The sequence below is a fragment of the Lissotriton helveticus genome, chromosome 2_1 (genome assembly GCF_964261635.1).
Source record: "Lissotriton helveticus chromosome 2_1, aLisHel1.1, whole genome shotgun sequence".
NCBI classification, from domain to species: domain Eukaryota; kingdom Metazoa; phylum Chordata; class Amphibia; order Caudata; family Salamandridae; genus Lissotriton; species Lissotriton helveticus.
The window spans coordinates 1453233968-1453255241 of NC_136059.1; the positions used below are offsets into that span (position 1 = coordinate 1453233968).

Below are 21274 nucleotides of genomic sequence, written 5' to 3' on the forward strand. Positions count from 1 at the left end.
CTGTATTTGCAAACACTATTTAATTATTATTTTCTAAAACACAGGTGTCTGCAAGGTCCGCGGGCCGCCCAGGAAGGCTTGCCGGGCCGCTGGCGGCCCGCGGGCTGTACTATGAGTACCCCTGTGTTAGAGACTTCTGGCCGCAGAGTCTTTACTTTAGAATAGATTCCAAAGCAATAACTCCCTGGAGGTGGGTCTGCTAACTGGCTCAGACAAAAACGCCCTGGAAGATCGAAAGGGCGAAAAGCCTGTCACAACAGACCTGCATGTCGAGGCATTAGTGTTTGGTAAACAAGTGCAAGGATGCCCACGTAGCAACCTGACAGATATCCAAGACAGGGACTCCGATAGCTAATGCAGTAAAGGCAGCTTTAGCTCGAGTTGAGTGGGCCCGCAAACCCTTCGGGGGGTTGCTTCCTGGTCAAGTTGTTACAGATCATAAAGCAATTATCAATCTAGAGATGGTCCTTTTCTGCTCTGCTTGCCCCTTCTTTGATCGAGATTCCTAAATAGTGTTGATCATCCGCCCGATGTTCCTTGGTACGGTCTATATAGAAGGACACTGTCCTCATAGGGTCTAGGCAGTGGAGTTGCTCTCCTCCTTGAAGGGATGAGGTGGAGCAAAGAATATCGGCAACATGATGGTTTGGCTGATGTGAAAGGGTGTTGCAACTTTTGGTAGGCAGGAAGCACGAGTTCAGAGAACCAGTTTGTCCAGAAAGAAACTTGTATATGGAAGTTAGACTGAAAAACACTGCAGCACACTTACTCCCAAAGCTGTGGTGATGGCCACCAGAAAGACAGTTTTTATTGTCACTAGTCTGAGAGGATATTTATGAATGGGTTCAAAAGGAGAACGCATCAAAAATGTCAGAACCAAATTAAGGTCCCATTGGGGCATAACAAAGGGTTTGGGAGTAAACATTTGTGGAAGACCTTTCAGAGAACGTATCACAGCCCTTCACTTAAATAGGGAGAGTTGACCAGTATGGCTTAGGCCCTGTTGGTTCTCATCTTCTGGAGGACTCGGGGGAGGACTCAGGGGAGCAGAGGCAGCAGGGGAAAGGCATACAAAAGTCATGTATTCTAGTCTAGTCAAATTTAATCTTCGAGTGAGAGACTCTAGCGCGCATAAGTGCTCACACTACTCGTTCTCAGCGGTGGCGATCTAACCAAAGTTCTTCCCAGTCCTAAAAGAGAACATGAGCCACCTCTGGATGCAGATGCTATTTGTGATCCATGAGGCATTGGCGGTTGAGTTTGCCTGTCCAGGCGTTTAGAGATTCTGCAAGATGCTGTACGATCAAAAAATGTCCTGACATTCCAGCCATTTCCACAGGATCCACAACCTCACTCCGCCCTGCATGTTGCAGTACTACATGGCGGTAGTGGTGTCCATGAAAGGCTGAACCAGCTTCCCTTTGATAAAAGCCGGAAAGTTTTCAATGCCAAGCAAATCACCCTCAGCTCCAGAAGATTGATGTGGAGCTAAGTCTCTGGCAGAGACCAGATGCCTCTGATCTCCACTTCTCCCAGATGGGGACCTTAAACCAGGAGTGATGCACTCGTCACCACTGTCAGCTCTAGATGGAGAAGGGAGATGGGTCTTCCGTTGACCCAATCGTGGTCCTGTAACCACAATTGCAGATCCTTTGCAATCTCCTTCGAAATCTGAATCAGGTTGGAGAGACCTTCCCGATGTTAAGCCCACTGGGACTTCAGATACCACTGGAGAAATGCATATGCTGTTGGGCATACTTCACAAGCAGGATACAGGAGCCCATCAGACCCAGCAGTCTTGAAATCAGTCTTACCGAAATCCAGGACTGATAATGAAACATTGAAATCATACCCTGAATGCCCTGGACCATCTGCTCTGGAAGGTAGGCGCCAAATTTCACTCTGTCAGAAGGGCTCAGAAGGAAGGGAGTGTCTGAGGAGTCAGGTGTGACTTTGGCATGTTGATAGTGAACCCCAGTGAATGCAGGGGCACAGCTGTAGTCTAGAGCTGAGACTAACAATAGAACAGTGTGAACTCAATGAGAATTATTTACTGCTGCTGCTATTTTTAATTGATAGAATTGTGAAGGGAAGTTTTGCTTTCTTTTAGGGGGCCGAATTTTTAAATGTATTTTTGTCTAATTTGGGGCTTTTTATCTTGCTCTTCATATAAACTGCACTTTGCACACCGCATCAGGAACTCTTTCACTCACCGTGTAAGCGCGATTCCCACCTTGAGACCCCCCCCCCCCCGGTCCACCGAAGTCATTAGCGGACTGTTTGAGTGGAGGGAGGTCTCGGGGTAATTCTAACAGCTACTCATTTGCTTTGTTGGGCCACACGCCTCCACCATTTTGGGAAAGGGACGGTCTAGTTACTCCGGTCCCTACCCAAGTCGGGCACTACAAAGGGATGCTCTGGCACTCACGTGCAGATGACTAACAATAGAACAGCGTGAGCTCAATGAGAATTCTTTACTGCTGCTGCTATTTTTAATTGATGGAATTGCGAAGGGAAGTTTTGCTTTCTTTTAGGGGGCCAAATTTTCAACTGTATTTTTGTCTAATAATTGGGCTTTTTATCTTGATCTTCGTATATACTGCACTTTGCACACTGCATCAGGAACTCTTTACCTCACCGTGTAAGCGTGATTCCCACCTTGAGACCCCCACCACAGTCATTAGCAGACTGTTTGAGTGGAGGGAGGTCTCGGGTTAATTCTAACAGCACTCATTTCCGGGTTGGGCCACACGCCTCTGCCATTTTGGGAAAGGGACGGTCTAGTTGATCCGGTCCCTACCCAAGTCGGGCACTACAAAAAGAGCCTATGGCACGTGCGCGCGCAGCGGGCGCGCCAGTGTTGTGCCAAAGGCAAGCCCATGTGCGCCCGTCCGCGCCTGGCCGGGACCAAGGGCCACAACCCCTGCTTCATTAAACAGGGATATCATAAAGTATTCTTCCAAACAGCTGCTGGGCTGTCGCATTACCCTACAGTCCAATTGCACTCCACTTAACATTGAGGGAACCGATGTTTTATGCCCGGGATGCAATTTTACAGTGCATACAGGTTTATGCAGAGCACGGAATGTCTTAACAACTAACATTTTAACCAAACAGCAATCTAATCTGCGCACGAAATGCAAGTCGCCACCTACTAATAATTTTTCATTTTTAACATCAATTGTCGATCTCTCCCAAAACATCAGGCTGATGTTTTTGATTTTTTAATTGACAAACAACCTGACACTATCTTTCTTACAGAGACATGGCTTAACACCAGCTCTTGTCCAGATGTAGCCAGAACCCTGCCACCTAACTATGCTTGAGCTAGGAAAGATATAGAGGATAAAAAAGGCGGTGGGATTGCTATAATCCATAAAAACACATATAGCTGTAGGTTTGATGGCTTACTGATCACTGGCTGCGAAGCAGCAGTGCTTAAACTGACTTTAACCCCTCATTTTACTTTTACAGGGATATTAGTGTATCGCCCCCGTGGGCCTTCTAGCCATTGGGCTACAACCTTCCCAGACTTAGTTATACCTTTCCTTCTTAGCTCGGCGAATTTCTCTATTTTTGAAGATCTTAATCTCCATCAGGAGGATACCGCCTGTACTATCAGTAACACCTTCATTTCAGACTTGGCAGCAATGAACATTTTACCTCAAAATACTGGTCCTACCCATAAAGCCGGTCACCTACTAGACCCTATTATCTCCAATTTACCCAATCTTGAATGCTCTACAGCTATTCCATTGTGCTGAACTGATAATTTCTTGGTTGGCTTTAGGCTAGCGGTTCCACAAATTTTTCACGCGCCATGTGATAATGTCCAAAAACCAACTAGGAATTGGAAAAGTTGGATATTGCTAATTTTAATAATTTTATTTCTATTAATGCCCCTATTTTTAAAAACATGTTTGCTTTGGATCTAGTGGCATTTCAAAACTGGATCCAGACAGCCATAGACACTTGCTTTCCTACCTCTGTCAGGAAGATAAACAACCATCGTTCCCCTGCCCCCTGGTTTTCCAAAAAGTTAAAAATTGAGAAAACTAAATGTAAGAATATGGAGAGATGGTGGCGAAGGGTTTATGAGCCTGATGCTAAAATTGCTCATCTACGTGGTAAAAGGGCATATCATTATCTTTGTAGGACCGCACGTGCAAACCATGTCTCTGCGACCATTATAGATGCTAAAAACTGCCCCAAAACACTATTTAAGATGGTTAAAGAATTATCTGGCTCTGCAACGTTACCAGTACCCCCAGTCTGAATGAAATGCAATGCGAGGACCTTGCCCAATTTTTTACAAACAAGGTGGAAGCAATATATTCTGCCTTGGTTGGCAATAAATCATCCTCTCCTGACATACCAATATCTACTCATGTTCAACTTGGCTCTCTGTTTGATTGCAGAGATGCACATAGTATGGACCCAATTAATAAATTGGAAACTTGGTCACCTTTAGACATTACTACCCTTAAACAGCACTTAAGTAGTATCAAATCTGGATCTCCTTGTGGCCTTCTTCCCATTACAGTACTACAGCAGCTTGAACTACCGGCACTTTTACATATCATGGAACTTCTAAATTCATCCTTAATGGAGTCATGCGTTCCTTCTGAATGGAAGCATGCAATGGCTGTTCCGCTGTTAGAGAGGCACATCAATGGCCAGCTGTCCCAGTTTATAGAAACTCAGAGGTTTCTTCATCCATCTCAATCTGGCTTCAGGACCGGCTACTCTTCTGAGACCGCGCTCCTCGGAGTCACAGAAATGCTTCGCCAGAATCTGGATGCAGGTGACACGAGGGCTCTTGTCCTATTAGATTTAAGCATTGCCTTTGACACGGTATCTCACGTCGTGCTGATAAAGGCCTTACAATCCATAGGGTTTCAACAAAACAAGGGAACCCAGGGCGCAATATGCTAAGGACCTTGGGTAGGTACTTAATTTTTACAAACAGTGGTCCTTAGACAAAAAAGGGGGATTTCAGGAAAATGAATATAGACCAAATGGAACTATATTTTTATAAGAAATGTCCAGCCGGACAATTTATTATCTTAATAGAAACAATCATGAGACAATAAAACACAGAGTGTGATAGAAGCAGGACACCAGCCGATGTCAGACTAACACACTGGGGGAACACAAACAAGGGAAAAATAGTAGGCAATAACAGGTCATCTGAAAATCGTAAATCATAAAACAGATAATCCACAATATACACATATGCATGTAAGATTAGTGTCAGCTATGCATTTAGTGCATCTCAAGTCGACGACGTTTCGAACCTTAAACAATATCGGTTCATCCTCAGGACACAGAATAATTGCCTAAAGAGTTAACAATCAAAATTGTCCCCACAGTGGAGGGAGGCTGAAGGAGGTTTCAGCACCGGCCACAATTAGGGGCTGTCAATTAAGTGAGTCCAAGTCTACATACAATTCGATCGATCGGGACGATGCCCTCGTTTAGATTTCGAAAAGTAGAAGAGGCAGGTCCGCAGTGGGGGTCCTTGCAGGCGTGCACGATCAACAGTTGATCGTGCACGCCTGCAAGGACCCCCACTGCGGACCTGCCTCTTCTACTTTTCGAAATCTAAACGAGGGCATCGTCCTGATCGATCGAATTGTATGTAGATTTGGACTCACTTAATTGACAGCCCCTAATTGTGGCCGGTGCTGAAACCTCCTTCAGCCTCCCTTCACTGTGGGGACAATTTTAATTGTTAACTCTTTAGGCAATTATTCTGTGTCCTGAGGATGAACCGATATTGTTTAAGGTTCGAAACGTCGTCGACTTGAGATGCACTAAATGCATAGCTGACACTAATCTTACATGCATATGTGTATATTGTGGATTATCTGTTTTATGATTTACGATTTTCAGATGACCTGTTATTGCCTACTATTTTTCCCTTGTTTGTGTTCCCCCAGTGTGTTAGTCTGACATCGGCTGGTGTCCTGCTTCTATCACACTCTGTGTTTTATTGTCTCATGATTGTTTCTATTAAGATAATAAATTGTCCGGCTGGACATTTCTTATAAAAATATAGTTCCATTTGGTCTATATTCATTTTCCTGAAATCCCCCTTTTTTGTCTAAGGACCACTGTTTGTAAAAATTACAATCCATAGGGGTCACTGGCCCTGCACTTAGCTGGCTATCTTCCTTCCTTTCGAATCGTACTTTTCCAGTCTTTTCTTCCATAGCTAACTAAGACCTATTCTTCACCTTATGGAGTTCCCCAGGGGTCTATTCTTAGCCCTTTGCTGTTTAACATTTATGTTAGACCCCTGGCAACAATCGTTGAAGAGTTTGGGTTGTCGGTTTTTTTTTATGCAGACGACACCCAGATTATTTTCTCTCTTTCTACTGGAAAAACTTCAGAGCAATCAGCTCTCAGGACCAGGCTCAGCAAAGTGGCATCATGGATGCACGCTAATTTTCTCAAGCTCAATGGTGAAAAAACTGAGGTCCTGGTACTGGGGAAAGATAAAAATCTCTGGGGTCCGCAACATTGGCCTACAGAAATGGGTGCGTTCCGGCAACCTTCCCATCATGTTTGTAACCTTGGCTTTATTATTGACGACTCACTATCTATGCGTCAACAAGCCATGAAGGTCACAGCGACATGTTTCACTATTTTTAAATGGCTGAGGAAAATTGTGTGGATGTTGCCTAGCTTTACCCAGAGAATCGTAGTCCAGGCCCTTGTTACATTTAGACTGGACTACGGTAACATCCTCTATCTGGGAGCCAATAAAGATGTGACACATAAGCTGCAGCGGGTACATAACTCTGCTGCCAGATTGCTCCGTTGAGTTCCTAGAACTGCCTTGATCTCCAGCACTTTGAGGGACCTCCATTGACTTACGGTCGAAAACCGGGTCAAGTTTAAAGCTCTGAGTTTTATGTTTCGAATTAAGCATGACAGAGCCCCTCCGTACTTGCAAAACTTGGCTCACCCATACGTGCCTTTACGCACTCTTCAGTCTATTACTCAGCCAAATTCCAGGTGCCAAAGGTTAGACTACCCTGTACAGGTGGCCGCTCCTTCTTGTACTTGGGCCCTGTACCACTGTGGAATGCTCTCCTTTGTCTCTTCGCACCCAGTCTAACTTCACTCTCTTTCGAAAGTCACTCAAAACCTGGCTTTTTAATCAGTAGGTTTCTCTTTCTTTGTTCTACTGTTCTAGATGGGTGCCGGGAAACCCTTTTTGGGTAGCTGTTGCGCCTATAAATAAATATAAATAAAAAAATAAATGACTGCCTAGGGCGAACCCGCCTTCAGCAGCCAGTCGTCGAGGTAGGGGAAGACTGGAACTCCAGACCTTCGTAGATGAGCTACAACCATCACCATCACCTTCATGAATACCCGAGTGGCACTGGTGAGACCAAAGGGGAGCACAGTGAACTGGAAATGCTCCTGGCCCATCGTGAACCATAGGTAACGCGAATGGGGCTGCAGAACAGGGAGGTGAAAATAGGAATTTTGAAGGTCCAATGCTACCATCCAGTATAAAGGGTCCAATGTAGACAGGACCTGAGTAAGCATAAAAATCCTGAATTTCTCTTTTCTCAGAAACATGTTGAGAGGACACAGATCTAAGATAGGGCAGAGGCCTCTGTCTTTCCTGAGCACCAGAATGTAGTGGGAATAGAAATCACAACCTATTTCTGATGCAGCACTCCCGTAAGGACTCCTTTGGCCAAAACAGCCTGCACTTCTTGGTGAAACAAGGAGTGATGGTCCTCGGTCAGCTGTACAGAGAACGGTGGGAGGGGTGGCGGGGTTTTTTGTGAATGAGAGGGCATAACCCTGGAGAGAAATTTGGAGCACCCACTTGTCAAAAGTTATGGCTTGCCATTAGGGCCGGTGGTGTCCGATCCTGTTGCCAACAGGTTACCCATGTTGCTGTGAGGGCATATTGAAGAGGTTGATGGCCTCAGTTGCAAGGGGGAGGCGGAGTGGTGGACTGGTCAAATCACTGGCCTTGGTTCCCACAGGATTTGAATACGCACAAAGGACTGAGTAGTCTGCTGGCAGTGGCGGCTGGGTGGAAAAGGATGCAGTTGGTAGCCCATACTGTAGCCATGGAGGGAGCAGAAAGAAGAGTGCGGCTGGTGTGGGGCAATGGTGTATCCCAAGGACCGGGCGGTGACCTACTCTCCTTGAAGCGCTCAAGCACCGAATCAGACTTATCAATGAACAGGCGAGTGCAGAAGAGCATGACCATAAAGGGATGACTCGGCATCCTCTGAGAAGTCACTTGATCTCAGTCAGGCATGGCGACGGAGCGCCACAATGAGGCTGGGGCCCCGCACAGCGAGTTTGTTGTGTCCAGTACGCATCATATTGTGAACTTTGCTGCATCTCCGAGGATGATATGAGAGCTTTTGTGACATGGCATAATAATCAGAGTCAGGATCTACAGTGCACAAAAAACTTTAGTAATACGGAGATCACCTATCTGGATATCTTGATTAAACATCGAAATGATATACTATATGCAACTTTATATACGAAACCTACTGACACCAATTCTCTACTCAGGTATAAAAGTCATCAACCTCAGACCCCTGAAGCATTTTCATATGGGCACTTTCTGCGACTACATAGGACGATTATTTCAGAGAGTCAGCATAGCTCAAACATAAACTTCTAGCAAACATTATCCTATTTCAAGAGCAATACAATGGGCTTGGTTCTGCCCTAGGGAGAGCTTATTAGCACCTAGACAAAGGGAGGAATCTACAGAGAGAGTAGTGATAGTAAGAACTTTCTCACCAGTTAGTAATGAAATGCAAAGAATAATCACCAAACATTGGCAGCTTGTAGGAAATACATGTACATGGGGCGGGATAGGGGGGTAGGGGTTCATTTACACTCGTTTTCTAACTGTAACACCGGAAACATGGCATATGTAATCAGATGTCCATGTATGAAAATGTATGTGGGGCAGACTACACAAATGTTTAAGCAGCATTTATATATGACTACTGACATTATTAACAACCCCCTCCCCTTGTTTCATATCCACACAGGTGATCATGTGTCTTACAACGACCCAACAGCAGACCCCCTCCACCTCCCTGCCTTGCCTTGAGACCCTTATGGGTGAGTAGTCGCACTCTACAAAAACCTGATTTATTGATTGATTGATTATAACCTGTAGGTGTTGGTAGTTGGGTTGTGAGGATGAACCTCAAGCAGGTCATACTTATGTGGTTGAAAAACTGTGATTGATGGGTTTTCCACTTCGTACAATTTATTGGAGCAGATACATCATGAAGATGATATAAGGCGAGGTTGTGTTATAGTGATAGTCGACCTGATAGTCCCTCGTGGTTGAGAATGCTTCTAATATATCGCTATGGTGATCCTCTCTCCCATTCTTTGCACATTAATAATGAGATGGGGTACATCATGATGCAGTCCTTCGATTACGTGGCTTTGGGGCAGGTGGAGATGGATCAATGAGATTTTGTCCACCAAAGATGGCTGCAAGTGGTCACCAGTCTAGTCCCTTGAAGGACAGTACTATAGATAACCTGGAAGCATCTGCCGCAGGTTCCCTTCGGCATGTGCATCGAGTATGGTGGCGTACGAGACAGTGGATGCATTCACGGCTTGTGGTAAGGCTTACTGGTGGAAGGCCACAGCTTTTGTTCTTATCACTTCATCCACAATGTACTGAAGACTTAATGTTTGTTATTTCCCAAAAAGATGGAATTATTTTCCGGATAATGTTGACTATTCAGAAATATCTTCCTTGCATGCTTCAGCCCCACTAATTACAGGCATAGTCACAGAGGATATTTTGTGTAAGTAAGCCTGAGACTGTTTTAGTATTTAGTACACATTTGGTGATGGTACTAACCCTGATTTGTGTGTCATGCAGGAGTAAAAGTAAAATTGTAGAAGCAGACTTTTGAATTTACATATGAGGCAATATTTTTGCATGGACAAGTGAAGTGATACCCCTGAGTTCATTTTTTCACAACTGGTGTAATAGAGGTTGTATAGCAGAAGGTGGCCACTACTCATGGATGTTGGTTTACTGAGTGACTATTGGTGATAGAAAGATTATGGTGGTGCAGAAATATGGGTGAGCTCGCATGGAGGCCACTCTTTTATATATGTGATGTGATCTGATTTATTTTATTGTACATTATTAGGTGTATCATATACATTGAATGGTAAGTGGAGGATACTGGCCTTTCCTTGGGCCTCACACCATTGTGCTGAGTTAAACATTATATAGTATCCTTAACTATGGAAGCAGGACCAAGCAGTGGGACGCAGGATTATTTTCGGTTTCTGTTTCCATTGTATGCAGGAGCAGTAGTTGGATAACTTTGTCCTGAAGAGACCCTAACAATTACAGTGGGTTGAAACGTCAACAACACGTCCCGCTTGGTTCACTGATAGAACTGACTTGTTAAGGACTGTGTACTAATTTACACTACCCGATTATGAACTATCCCAAACCATGTATACAACCAGTGGGATTTGTACAGTGTCTTATGTCATATATGTTGTAAACATATTCATGAATTGAGTACTGCATCGTCTGCACTATAATCATGTTTTCACACATCATTGCATTTGAATTGGCTTAGTATATTTGACAGAAACTAAGGTTTGTCCTGTGCTTCCTGTTCATAACTAATATTAAGTGATGACCATTAAAAAGTATAATTAGTTTGTGGATTCCTCAAAAAGTATTCAGAGGGTTTCAACCATAAATAAGTCCCATAGGGCAATTGCTTGTATAACATACCATGGTGCACATGGGCATAGAGGGTTGTTCTTGTTGCTGTTCACATATCTCTACCATCGGCAATAACCTGGGTCAGGGTGGCTCGGGCCTCCTCTAAGAATATGGGCAGTACTTTTGCAATGGAGTCTCACACATGTGGCTGTATCGGCCCAAGAGGCATGCAGTGTTCACCAACTGCAGGTCAAGGATGGTTGAAGAGAAAATCCTCTTCCTGAAGGTATCCAGCATCTTGGATTCCCTATCCAGTAGAGTGCAAAGGAAAGTGCCAGGGTTCACATTGGAGGTAGAGGTCTGCACCACCAGGCTCTCAGGGGTGGGAAGCTGGGTGAGGAAAGCGTGGTCCCTAGGACATGGATAGTGGTGACATGCAATAATCCTGTGCACAGGAGGGTCCTCCAGGGCTTTGCTCACACCGCAGCAGGACATTAAAGAGGGCTTGTTAAAGAGTAGGAGGGATTGTGTGTGGAACACCCCCGGTTAAAGCACCTCCATCAAGACATTGGTCTCGAATTCTACTGAGAGGAGATTGAGGCTGAGGACTCCAGCCGCCCTCCGCACAACCATAGCAAAGGAGACGCCTTACTTCATAGCCAAACTAGGAGGAGAGATCAGTAAGGTGTCCACATCACTGGCATCAGCGAGGTCTTTATACTAGTAATCTTAGGCCAAAGGTTATTCAAGGGGATCAGGGTAGCCATAGGGATCCTCAGACCCACCCAGTCATACTCTCCAGAGTGAGTAGCAAAGAAAGGAGGCACTGTCTCTGACCCACATGGTCTCGTTGTGGTGTGAGCCGGCGTGGAGTGATACCAATTTGGCTCTATATTGGGTGTCAGTGGCACCAGGAATGGTGCTTCTGGACCGGGCCCCCGGCGAAGTTGTGGATTCGAAACAAGGGACAGTCCAGATCCAAGGACTGGCTCAAACCAATCAGCAGAAACCCAGTCAAGATACTTTCTGAAAACCTGGGGACCAGAGGGGTCCGGTCACCCAAATATGAGATGCATGGCTCCAGGAAATTCAGGGAGGCACAGAGCCAACCCAGATTCAGGCTCCATGGGTGGAGTTTAGGAGTGGGGCCTAGACTTATCGCACTGCGCCTGCTCCTCATCCGTTGACTTGAAGATCGCTTCAGCTTCTTGGCCTTTTTGTGCCTGTAGGACTTACACGACGACGACTTCGACTGTGGCTGCGATCCATAGGAACAACTGAGAGCGCGGACCAGGACCTTCCACCCGGACCGGTCATAAATCGCAGGTAATGTCATCTTTATCACAGCAGAATGTGAATTTTAATCCCTTTTTAAAGGCAGTTCATATTTGAGCACAATTAGCTGCTTCAATGAATCGAAAAGCTCAGCACAGAAGAAGCCAACCTCCTCAGACTGACTTGACCATCAAAGGACATCATTCTGACTAAGCACTCACATTTTCTTTTTATTTAGAGTGTTTTATAAAGCGCGCACATGCCCAAAGGGTATCAGAGCGCTGTACATAGGGTTGATTGAACAAAAAGATAGGCATAGACAAGTACATCAAAAGTAAAAAGACACAATAGGCTGTTGCAACAGAGATCACAAAAATTGTCCTTCATTCAATTAATATTTCATTAATAGGCACTGATTTAGCTTCTTCATGGTGGGTATTTTACTGCTGCTCTGAAACTATTCAAATCCAGGTACCTAGATGTGTCATATTGTTAACAAAATACCTAATACATATAAGCAAAATGCACTAGTCTCACTTACCAACACACAGAATGTTGAAACAGAAGCCTTGTGAAATTGATTTGTTGACCAGTTGATCCGGAAGACTGTCGAAACCGACATGACCAGACAAGCCCGAATTTCGAACGTCTGTGTTTGGAGTCTGTAAAGAGGAGAACACTGTTTACGATCTAAAAGAACTTCATTCGTCTTTAAGTTTGGATTGATATCGCAATACTTGTTATCATATGCATGTCAGTGCTTTATTATGTAAAGTATTTTATAAAAACAGATGAAAAGAAATGCTGACCAATAGTTTAAAGCCGTTGACTGTTGAACATTTTATACCTCGTAGCATACGCCCACAAAGAAAGACAACAGATTGCAAGGACGAGCTATTTGGGATTAAACCGCTTAAGCTATGCATGAACACAATTCTGCTATTTACTAGGGCTTCAGCATAGTCGAAACATTATTAACAGTGGAAATCAACCGGTTGTTAACCGCATGCGCGCTAGCGGTTTTCCCGCTGTGCGCTGCGTTTTTCTAAAACCCGCGTTACATGACGAGCTCAGCTCGTCATCAGCGTACGAGCGCCGTAACTCATGACGAGCTGAGCTCGTCATGAGCATCGAAGTGGTTAAATGTCAATGAGAGGGTCCACTTGTCTGCTAGGTTTTGAATACATTAAAAGGGGACTAAAATCAAGTCTCGCAAGGACCATGTGTGTTTGAGAGGATGGCTCTACGGAGAAAAGAGTGTTAATCGCTGGCCACCTGGAAGATATTTTCCATCACTACCACAATATTGCGTTTATGCTATGCAAGTTTGGATAATGGTGGTTTGGCAAGTATTGGGATGGGACTGTCCCCTGCGGGGTGATTCGATGTCTACTCCTGCCCTGAGTGTCAGACTGCATATGAAACAGGTAGCCTGGCTTATTTTGGCCCTAGTGTACGCTATTCTAGCATGTCCGCACAGACCGAGGCCAGCCCCCAACAATGGGAGGTCTAGGAAATGCCCTGTGACCTGGTGGCCACACCAGGCATGCCATCATATCAGGCAATGGACTACTGCCTTTGGTATGGGTGTGTCACATAAAGCACTGGTGACAGTGTACAATGTTTTGGGAATTTATAGTATGACCAGACCTTTTGTTCTGTGCCAGTGAGGGTGACTGATTCCTCTTATGTGGAACCTACCACATTGCAGTGACTTTCAGTGTCAATGCCATGTGTCTATATGCAGTACATGTGTAAAACATGTATGGTAGTTGGGCGCTGTGAGAGTCTGAATACTAGGGCCACTGGGAATCCATTATGGATGCCCCTAGTTTAGCATGGCAACGGATTGGAGAGCGAGGACAGCTTCCCCAGAAATTGGAAGTGTAAGGCCAGCATGCCTGTGACTGGAACTCTATACACTGAAGTGAGGAGGAGGATGGAAGCAGGGCTACCTTTAGAAATTCCAGGAAGTCCTTGTTAGCAAAGGACTGTGGATTAGGTCTTCCTGAGCACTGCTATTTCGTGGATGGTAGGGGTGAGAGGTGGAACTGCACCTTCTGCTAATCAAGATGAAAAGGTTTCTAGGCAAGGTCCTCTCTTTTGTTTGTCCATGATTACTGCTTCCGGCAGGGTGATGACATCCAGATGCAGAGAACTCACATTTTATTGTGCCCATGTTTTGGGTACTCCTGTTTGTTGCCAGTTTCATTGTTACCTGCTTTGATAGACATCATTTTACACAAAAGCTGTGTCTGGGGAGCAGGATACGAATCCGACCCAAACTGGTTCTAAAGCCTTAGACAGTGGATCGACATCCCTGCATGGAAAAAGTGTATGAAAGTGATCCAAACAACCCCACTTTGATTCAGTCCAAGGAAGTAGTGCTCCACAGAATACTTGATCAGCTGCATTGGAACCAGGGCACATGCCTGACAGCCAATCTCCCAGAGGGGAGGGAACATCACCTGGAGTCTGCAGTTTCTGATGGAGAAGCTAAGGGTCAGCCTGAAGTACCTAGAAGACTGCGTCCCTGCTGAGAGAAGGAATGAGTATGCCAGTAGTGACATGTCTTGGAAGTGTCCCTCGCTCACTCTGATGTGGCCAGTGTAAGCAGCACGAGGCATTACCTGAACAGCTGCCTGAGTTACCTGGTATATTGCTGCAGGCTGCAAGACTGGTGCTGCTGCTGCAGACACTGAAGGATTGACCATGTCTATGCACAAGTGAGAAGCTCAATGGGTTCTGAGGCTGCTACTGCTAAAGGATACCATCACAAGAAAACCGGCCTGTAGGCAACATCTGCCAATCCAAGACACTTCCATAGCCAGCCAGGAGAACTGCTGCTGCTGAGGATAAGCGTCACTGCACAGGTCTGACCCCTCCAACTTCCTTTGCGGCCATCATTCCAAACAAGGCTGCCAGTTCAATCTACATCTGAAAGAAACTGCTGCCATGCAGGAGGGAGCCAGTCTGCTCCCACCGTGCTACCCAAACTGTTACAGAACCTGGCAGGTAAGTCATGAGCCCCAACCCTCACCAGGAACTAGACAATAAAATGTGTACACATGAGTCTGACATGCTCACTGAGACTTTTGCCGAGAAGGGGGTAAAGAGACATTAAACTGAAACTGCACAAATTGCCTGGTAAAGCAATTAAGTTATTTGCAACAGTGCCTAATCTTTGCCTAAAACCCATTGTGTGTCTGGGACTATCGCTATGGAGTCACGGCCATAGCGGAAGTAAGAGAAGATCCCCACACCAGCAGGAAGAAGGAGGTGTAGTGTCTCACTGCCTATTGCTACTTAGTTTATGATCCTAAATGCAGTTTCATTGAAAATGTGTTTGTTGGTTGACTGTTCATTTCTCAGGTCTTGCCCCCCGACACTACCTCCTTAAGAAGACTGAGACTGCACGCCCTTGCTACTCTGAGAGTCAAGAGTGGAAAGATTTGTAGTTGGCACTGTTTGCAGAACCACAGTAGGGCAGATCCCCGGCCACCAGTGGTAAACAAACTCAACCACCAAGATTGGGGCATCATACCCCCTCTTTGTCCTGTGGCTCCTAGAATGGGATCTGACAGCAAGTGTCTAAAAAGCAAAGTAGACCTTTCAAATTCATGGATGCGCATATGTGGGATCTGTATAATGTTAACCTAGCCAAAATTGCAGAGGAGCAATGTACGGGGCCAAAGACAAGCATACAGTCAATAAGTGATAGAAGGGGTAGCTGGTAATTGGATTGTTACTGCTTTGTGATGTAGTGTTCAATAAAGAGGTAGTACGTCCTCAACTCTTTCATAAAAAATGTAGCAGCCAGTGGTGGTCCTTATCGATAAGGGGATGTTGTTATAGATCCTGGGAGCACAGATAACAAATGCATACTGCCCTTTTTTTTTACATTTGTTAGTCTCCAGTGTGATGGCAGCCCAGCTGTTGGTGTATCAAGAGCCACCAGAGATGGTGAGCTTCAGTAGCTTATGGAACCCCCAGCTTTGGCAGCTTAAGTGGGGGTAGCCACTGCACCGATGCTCTGGTAATCTTGCCCTAAGTGAACGAGTAAAGCAAAATAAGATAGAAAAAAATAAACTGATGTTAGAACCTGAAACAGAAAAGTGTAACAAGGAAGGGTGAAAACAAAAAAGAAAGGGTGAAAGGATGAAAGGTTGGATGGAGGGATAAGAGAAATAAATTTGTGAAAGGTTGGAAGGAAAGGTGGATGAAAGGATGGACAAAAGATTGTAGGGATAAATGGATGGAAGATAAGCAAGATGGACAGATGGATGGAAATGTGAAAGTAAATGGATGAATAAAAGAATAGATGAATGAATGAGTGGACTGATGGATGGATGGATAGAATGTAAATGGATTGCTGGAATAATGAAATAACGGGGCGAAGGAGCAAGGAATGAATGTGTGGGAGAAATAATGGATAGAGAGGAGGCTGTCCAAGTGAAGAGAACAATTCTAGGAAGTTTGCTTTCTTGCTTCACTCATTCAGTATCATCATAGGTTGATTGAAAATGGGGGATATTTAAATTTCTAACTACTTCTTTGGTGAGCTTGTCTTTAAGATAACTGGCAATGCAGGTCATAATGGCTCACCTACTCCACATGATGATTCATATACTCTACTTGAAATCTTCTTTTTGCTTCAACAAATGAACAAACAAAAGTCTAACATGTAACCTTAATGAACACAGTTTTCTCCTTCATGATGATCACTATCTCATCTCCCCTCTAGCCACCCACGGTTCTTCCAATTTGTTTCTGTTTCTTGTCCTCTCAACCCCTGCAGCCTTCCAACTGTGTATAGTCTCACTTCCTCCTGCCTCCTCTTCCTTCATGCTGTTCCATCTTAATTCAATTATGGCCTTTTCCATTCTAGGCCTCACTCACTCTTTTACTTCCTCCTGCGTTGTCTCCCTCTAGCTCTCCTTCGGTTTTCACCTCACTACATTTTGTCCACTCTTCTCACCAGATCTCTATGCCTCACTGTTATCTGCCCAACCCCCTCCTTAGCCCTTACTAACCACACCCCACTGTTTTGTGTCCCCACTGTAACATCCTCCACATTTCCTCTTGCAATGCTTCATGTTCACTCATCTTTAAACTGCTTTTGCACTTGTTTGGCTCCCACACTCTTCCAGTTCCAGCAATGAGTACGTGGCAGAAACAGATGGAAGAGAGGCGCTAACATTCATCCTAAACCCTGAACATGACAGATATATTTACATTGACTAGGCGGGATATCAAACACTACAACTTCTAACTAGGTAGCACCAACTGTTTTCATAATCTGGGTGAAGTCCAGTTTTGTCCCTTCCAGACCGCATCATGTACAGCCTCCCATTTGCTCTCTTAAAAAGGCTCTAAACCAATCTCATTGGTTGCTCTGCTTTCTGTCTTGCTCTCAGAAATCACAATTTCCAAGAAGGAAGATTCTGCCTGGTGCTTCTATAGAGTTTCATGTTGGCATGGAACCTACGTTACTCTTAAAACTTTAGGATTGGAGTATTTGCACTTCCCATAGAAAATTCCTCCCAAAAGTTATGGCATAAGAGTCCCTCTCAACAAAATTAAATGAAGCTCTAGGGCACCACTGTCTAGAGAAGGACAATGAGCTGCGAGGAGGGAAGGAGTGGATAATTTGCATGTATAGTTGTGAGGGAGAAGAGGTGTAGGAGTAAGGAGCCTGAGGGATTAAAGTAATAAAATCCCAGTGACATGGGACAGGAAATTGAGAGTGAGTATGTTTGTTAACAATTAAATTCATCCATCTCTCGTCTTCAGCCACCCCACTTCCAACACCCCCTAAAAACACAGATGATGGGAAGTGTGAGTGGTGAGCAGACGTCTTTCTCTTGAGGGTTTCACAAAGGCCTTAACTAAGAATGACATGTTGGACAGCCTGGCAATAAAAAAATAAATACCTATGAGTGGACCTTAATGAGAACTCTTGGCACACTGACATAAGTTCTGCCATGGAGGCACTTCGAAAAGATGCTGATGCGATAGGTGATCGAGTAATGGGGTTGAAGAACAAAATTAAACCGAAGGAGTCTGTGGGGAATGGCATAATACGAGTGATAGTCTCCTTGTGCATGAAGGCCATCAGTGTGTTCTCCAGGAGCAACGAGGTTGAAAATCACATGAGAAATGAAAACATACATGCCCAAGGTCTGAAGAATGGGTCAGAAGGAACTAATTTCCAGTCCTTTATGTTAGGTTTGATTTCCTCCTTGTTTGAAGACAGTCACAAGAAATACAACTGGATAGGGTCTATTGGGTTGGACAGAGACCTGTTCAGAAATGTCGAAAAGACAGAGAAGGAAACAGTATTGAAAGTGGCAAGACTCAAGGAAGAAACGCGGACTTCCTGGGATCATTCAAGCATGCTGTTCCAAGATATTTCCATAACTACTTTCCAAAGATGACATTCATTTAAACTCATCATTAAACAAGCATTGAAAATGCAATAGGTCTCGCAATAGAAGAGTTTGACCTTTTTCGTTTTGCAAATGGATGAGTGGCGTTGCGTGGATGAGTGGCGTTGCGTGGATGAGTGGCGTGTGTGAGTGGCGTTGCGTGTGTGAGTGGCGTTGCGTGTGTGAGTGCCGTTGCGTGTGTGAGTGGCGTTGCGTGGATGAGTGGTGGATGTGGTGGTGGATGCGGTGGTGAAGTGGTGGTGGATGTGGTGGATGTGGTGGTGGATGTGGCGTTGGATGTCATGGTGGATGTGGTGGTGGATGTGGTGGTGGATGTGATGGTGGATGTGATGGTGGATGTGGTGGTGATGGATGCGGTGGATGTGGTGGTGGTGGATGCGGTGGATGTGGTGGTTGTGGTGGATGCGGCGGTGGTGGTGGATGGGGTGGTGGTGGTAGTGGTGGATGGGGTGGTGGTTGTAGTGGATGTGGTGGTGGATGTAGTGGTGGTGGGTGTGGTGGTGGTGGGTGTGGTGGTGGTGGTGGATGCGGTGGTGGTGGATGTGGTGGTGGTGGATGTGGTGGTGGTGGATGTGGTGGTGGTGGATGTGGAGGTGATGGTGGATGTGTTGGTGAAAGCACAAGGAGGCAATTAGGCCCCAAAGGGTGCCTGGCATAACACCCTCTTCCCCTATTTCCACCCCCAAAAAGATTCCGCTGACCACATAAACCCATTACTGACGTGCCAAAGTCTAACCCAGTATAAGTATACCCTACGTGGTTTTCAAACAGTTGGTGTGCAGGGGTATAGAAGCTGAAATTAAGAACAGAAGAGGACTGGGATGGATAAGCAAGGTCGGAGGTCAAACATGCCATCTCAAATTCTTTCGGGGTGGGGGCAAGGAACGCACGGCAGGAAGTGTCGGCCTGTGTCAAAGCAGCAGCCAGCTGGGAGATGAGCACGTGCCTTTTGGGGGTGGGCTGTTGCAGAGAGTGCTCACGTGACCTTCCTCAACACAAACAATGCGCATTCAAACCCTCCAGGGGAGGGGTGGGCGTACTTGGACCAGGAGGTTAATTGCGGCTGGCAAGTGGCACGCTATTTTAATACAATATGGAGTTTTGTGCAACGTGTGAGTTTGGGCTGCGGGGGACTGTGGGAGTAGGCAGCAAAAATGCTTGTTAGTATAGAGTGCTAAAAGGTAATATGCGAGAAAGTTATTTCAAAAGTATTGTGTGTGTGAAGGAAGATTGTATGGGTGAATGGCAGAGTATGGATAAGGAAGAGTGGGGGGCAAAAGATATAAGAGCAGCAACTTGTTGATAGTAAAGTTATGGAAGGCAAAAGGAATGTGAGCATATTTGTAGAGGCGAACTAAATTGTTTTTGTGTGTTGTCGTGTTATTTAACAGAAATAACTAACAATTGTAGCATTGTAATAACATATAAAAACAAGTAAACAATAATGAGAAGTAGTAGAAATACAAAAGTTGCAGTACAGCTCCAAATTGTTATATTAAAATGGATGCTGTAGTAGGTAGAGACAGGGAGGGAGAGAAGAAGATAGTAGCAGTTGCGTAAGAGTAAGGTAGTATTGTGTGCAAATGGTATGATGTATTATAAAAAAACAATAAGGGCTTAATGGAGAAAGGGAGGGTTAAGAGCACGAAAGATGGCAAGCAAATAGTAGTGGCATGTAGCTAAAGCAGAAGGGACTCAAGAAAAAGGGAGGTAGGGAGGGAGAAAGCAGGAAGTGCAGTATGGTAAAGTGTTAGCTTGTGTTAAAGCAAATAGTAGCAGATGCACTGAAGGCGCCTTGCAGTCTGTATTTTTTTTTTTTGCAAGTAAATGGTCCGGTATTTAATTAAAATAAAAGAAGGGACTTGTAGGACACAGGATGAGAGGAGCGCACAGGACGTCAAGCAAATAGTTGCAGATGCATCGAAGGTGCCTTCCAGTCTGACAACACAGAATAGATGGTGAGGTAGATTAGGTTAAGGAGAGGCCGCGCATGAAGTAATGAAGCGGACGCGCTTTGTGGTGGGGGAGGGGGGTGCATCTGTTCTGTGAAAGTGTTCATGAGTCTGTATGAAGGGGCTTATATGTTTGTGTGTGAATTTTATAGTTGTCAAATTCTTTGTAGTTGAGAGAGGCAAACAGAAAATACAGAATGACAGAAAAGAGACGGGTGAAAAGGAAAGCAAAAAAGAGACGGAACCAGCTTTGCAAAGTGGCAGATGGAAATGATCTAGACAAAAGACGAGAGGGAAACCTGAGCAATGCAGGCAGAGAGAGAGTGAGGGTTCGAGAAAAGAATGAGGCGTTGCGGTTCTCTTACTCCCTCTGGTCCCTCCTACCTGGGATGATCCCTCGCTTGTGAAAAAGGGAGAAGAAATGGTTTTCACGTGAAAGGGCATGTTTTGGGATCAACTTCAACTACACACGTGCAAATTGTGAGATCGGGAAATGCATTGTGTCATTCCTTCAGAGGAATAAATGGAGAAAATGCTTCCGTGCGGCAGCGCTGATTGAGCCGAGTATGTAAGAGGAAAACAGCTTAGGGAGCCACTAGAAGCTTTGCCTTCATCCAGAGCGATTCTGGCGGGCTGAGATTGGGAGGGTTTCAGCGCTGCTAACTTTTCGCTGGGATTTCACGTGGTGCGTGCGCACACAAAGAAGGGAGGGGTAGTGAGAGAGAGGAAGGGGGAGAAGAGAGGGGGTAGTGGTACACGAGTGCAAATTGTGAGATTGTTAAAAGCATTGTGTCATTTCTTCAGAGGAATAAGTGACTCCGGGGAAAAGGGAGGGGGCGGAGCGGAGAGGAATAAATGGAAAAAAAGGCTTCCGT

At 45.2% G+C, this 21274-nt stretch overlaps 1 protein-coding gene across 4 annotated transcripts in view; it reads right to left on the reverse strand.

Moving 5' to 3' along the window:
• Positions 1–21274, reverse strand: part of SEPTIN11 (septin 11) — a 606565-nt gene that overhangs the window by 409981 nt on the left and 175310 nt on the right. For all 4 annotated transcript variants that reach the window (XM_078676377.1, XM_078676379.1, XM_078676376.1 and 1 more), the window contains exon 2: positions 12540–12660. In XM_078676377.1, the coding sequence (XP_078532503.1) occupies positions 12540–12660 (121 nt within the window). The remainder of the gene's footprint in view (positions 1–12539; positions 12661–21274) is intronic.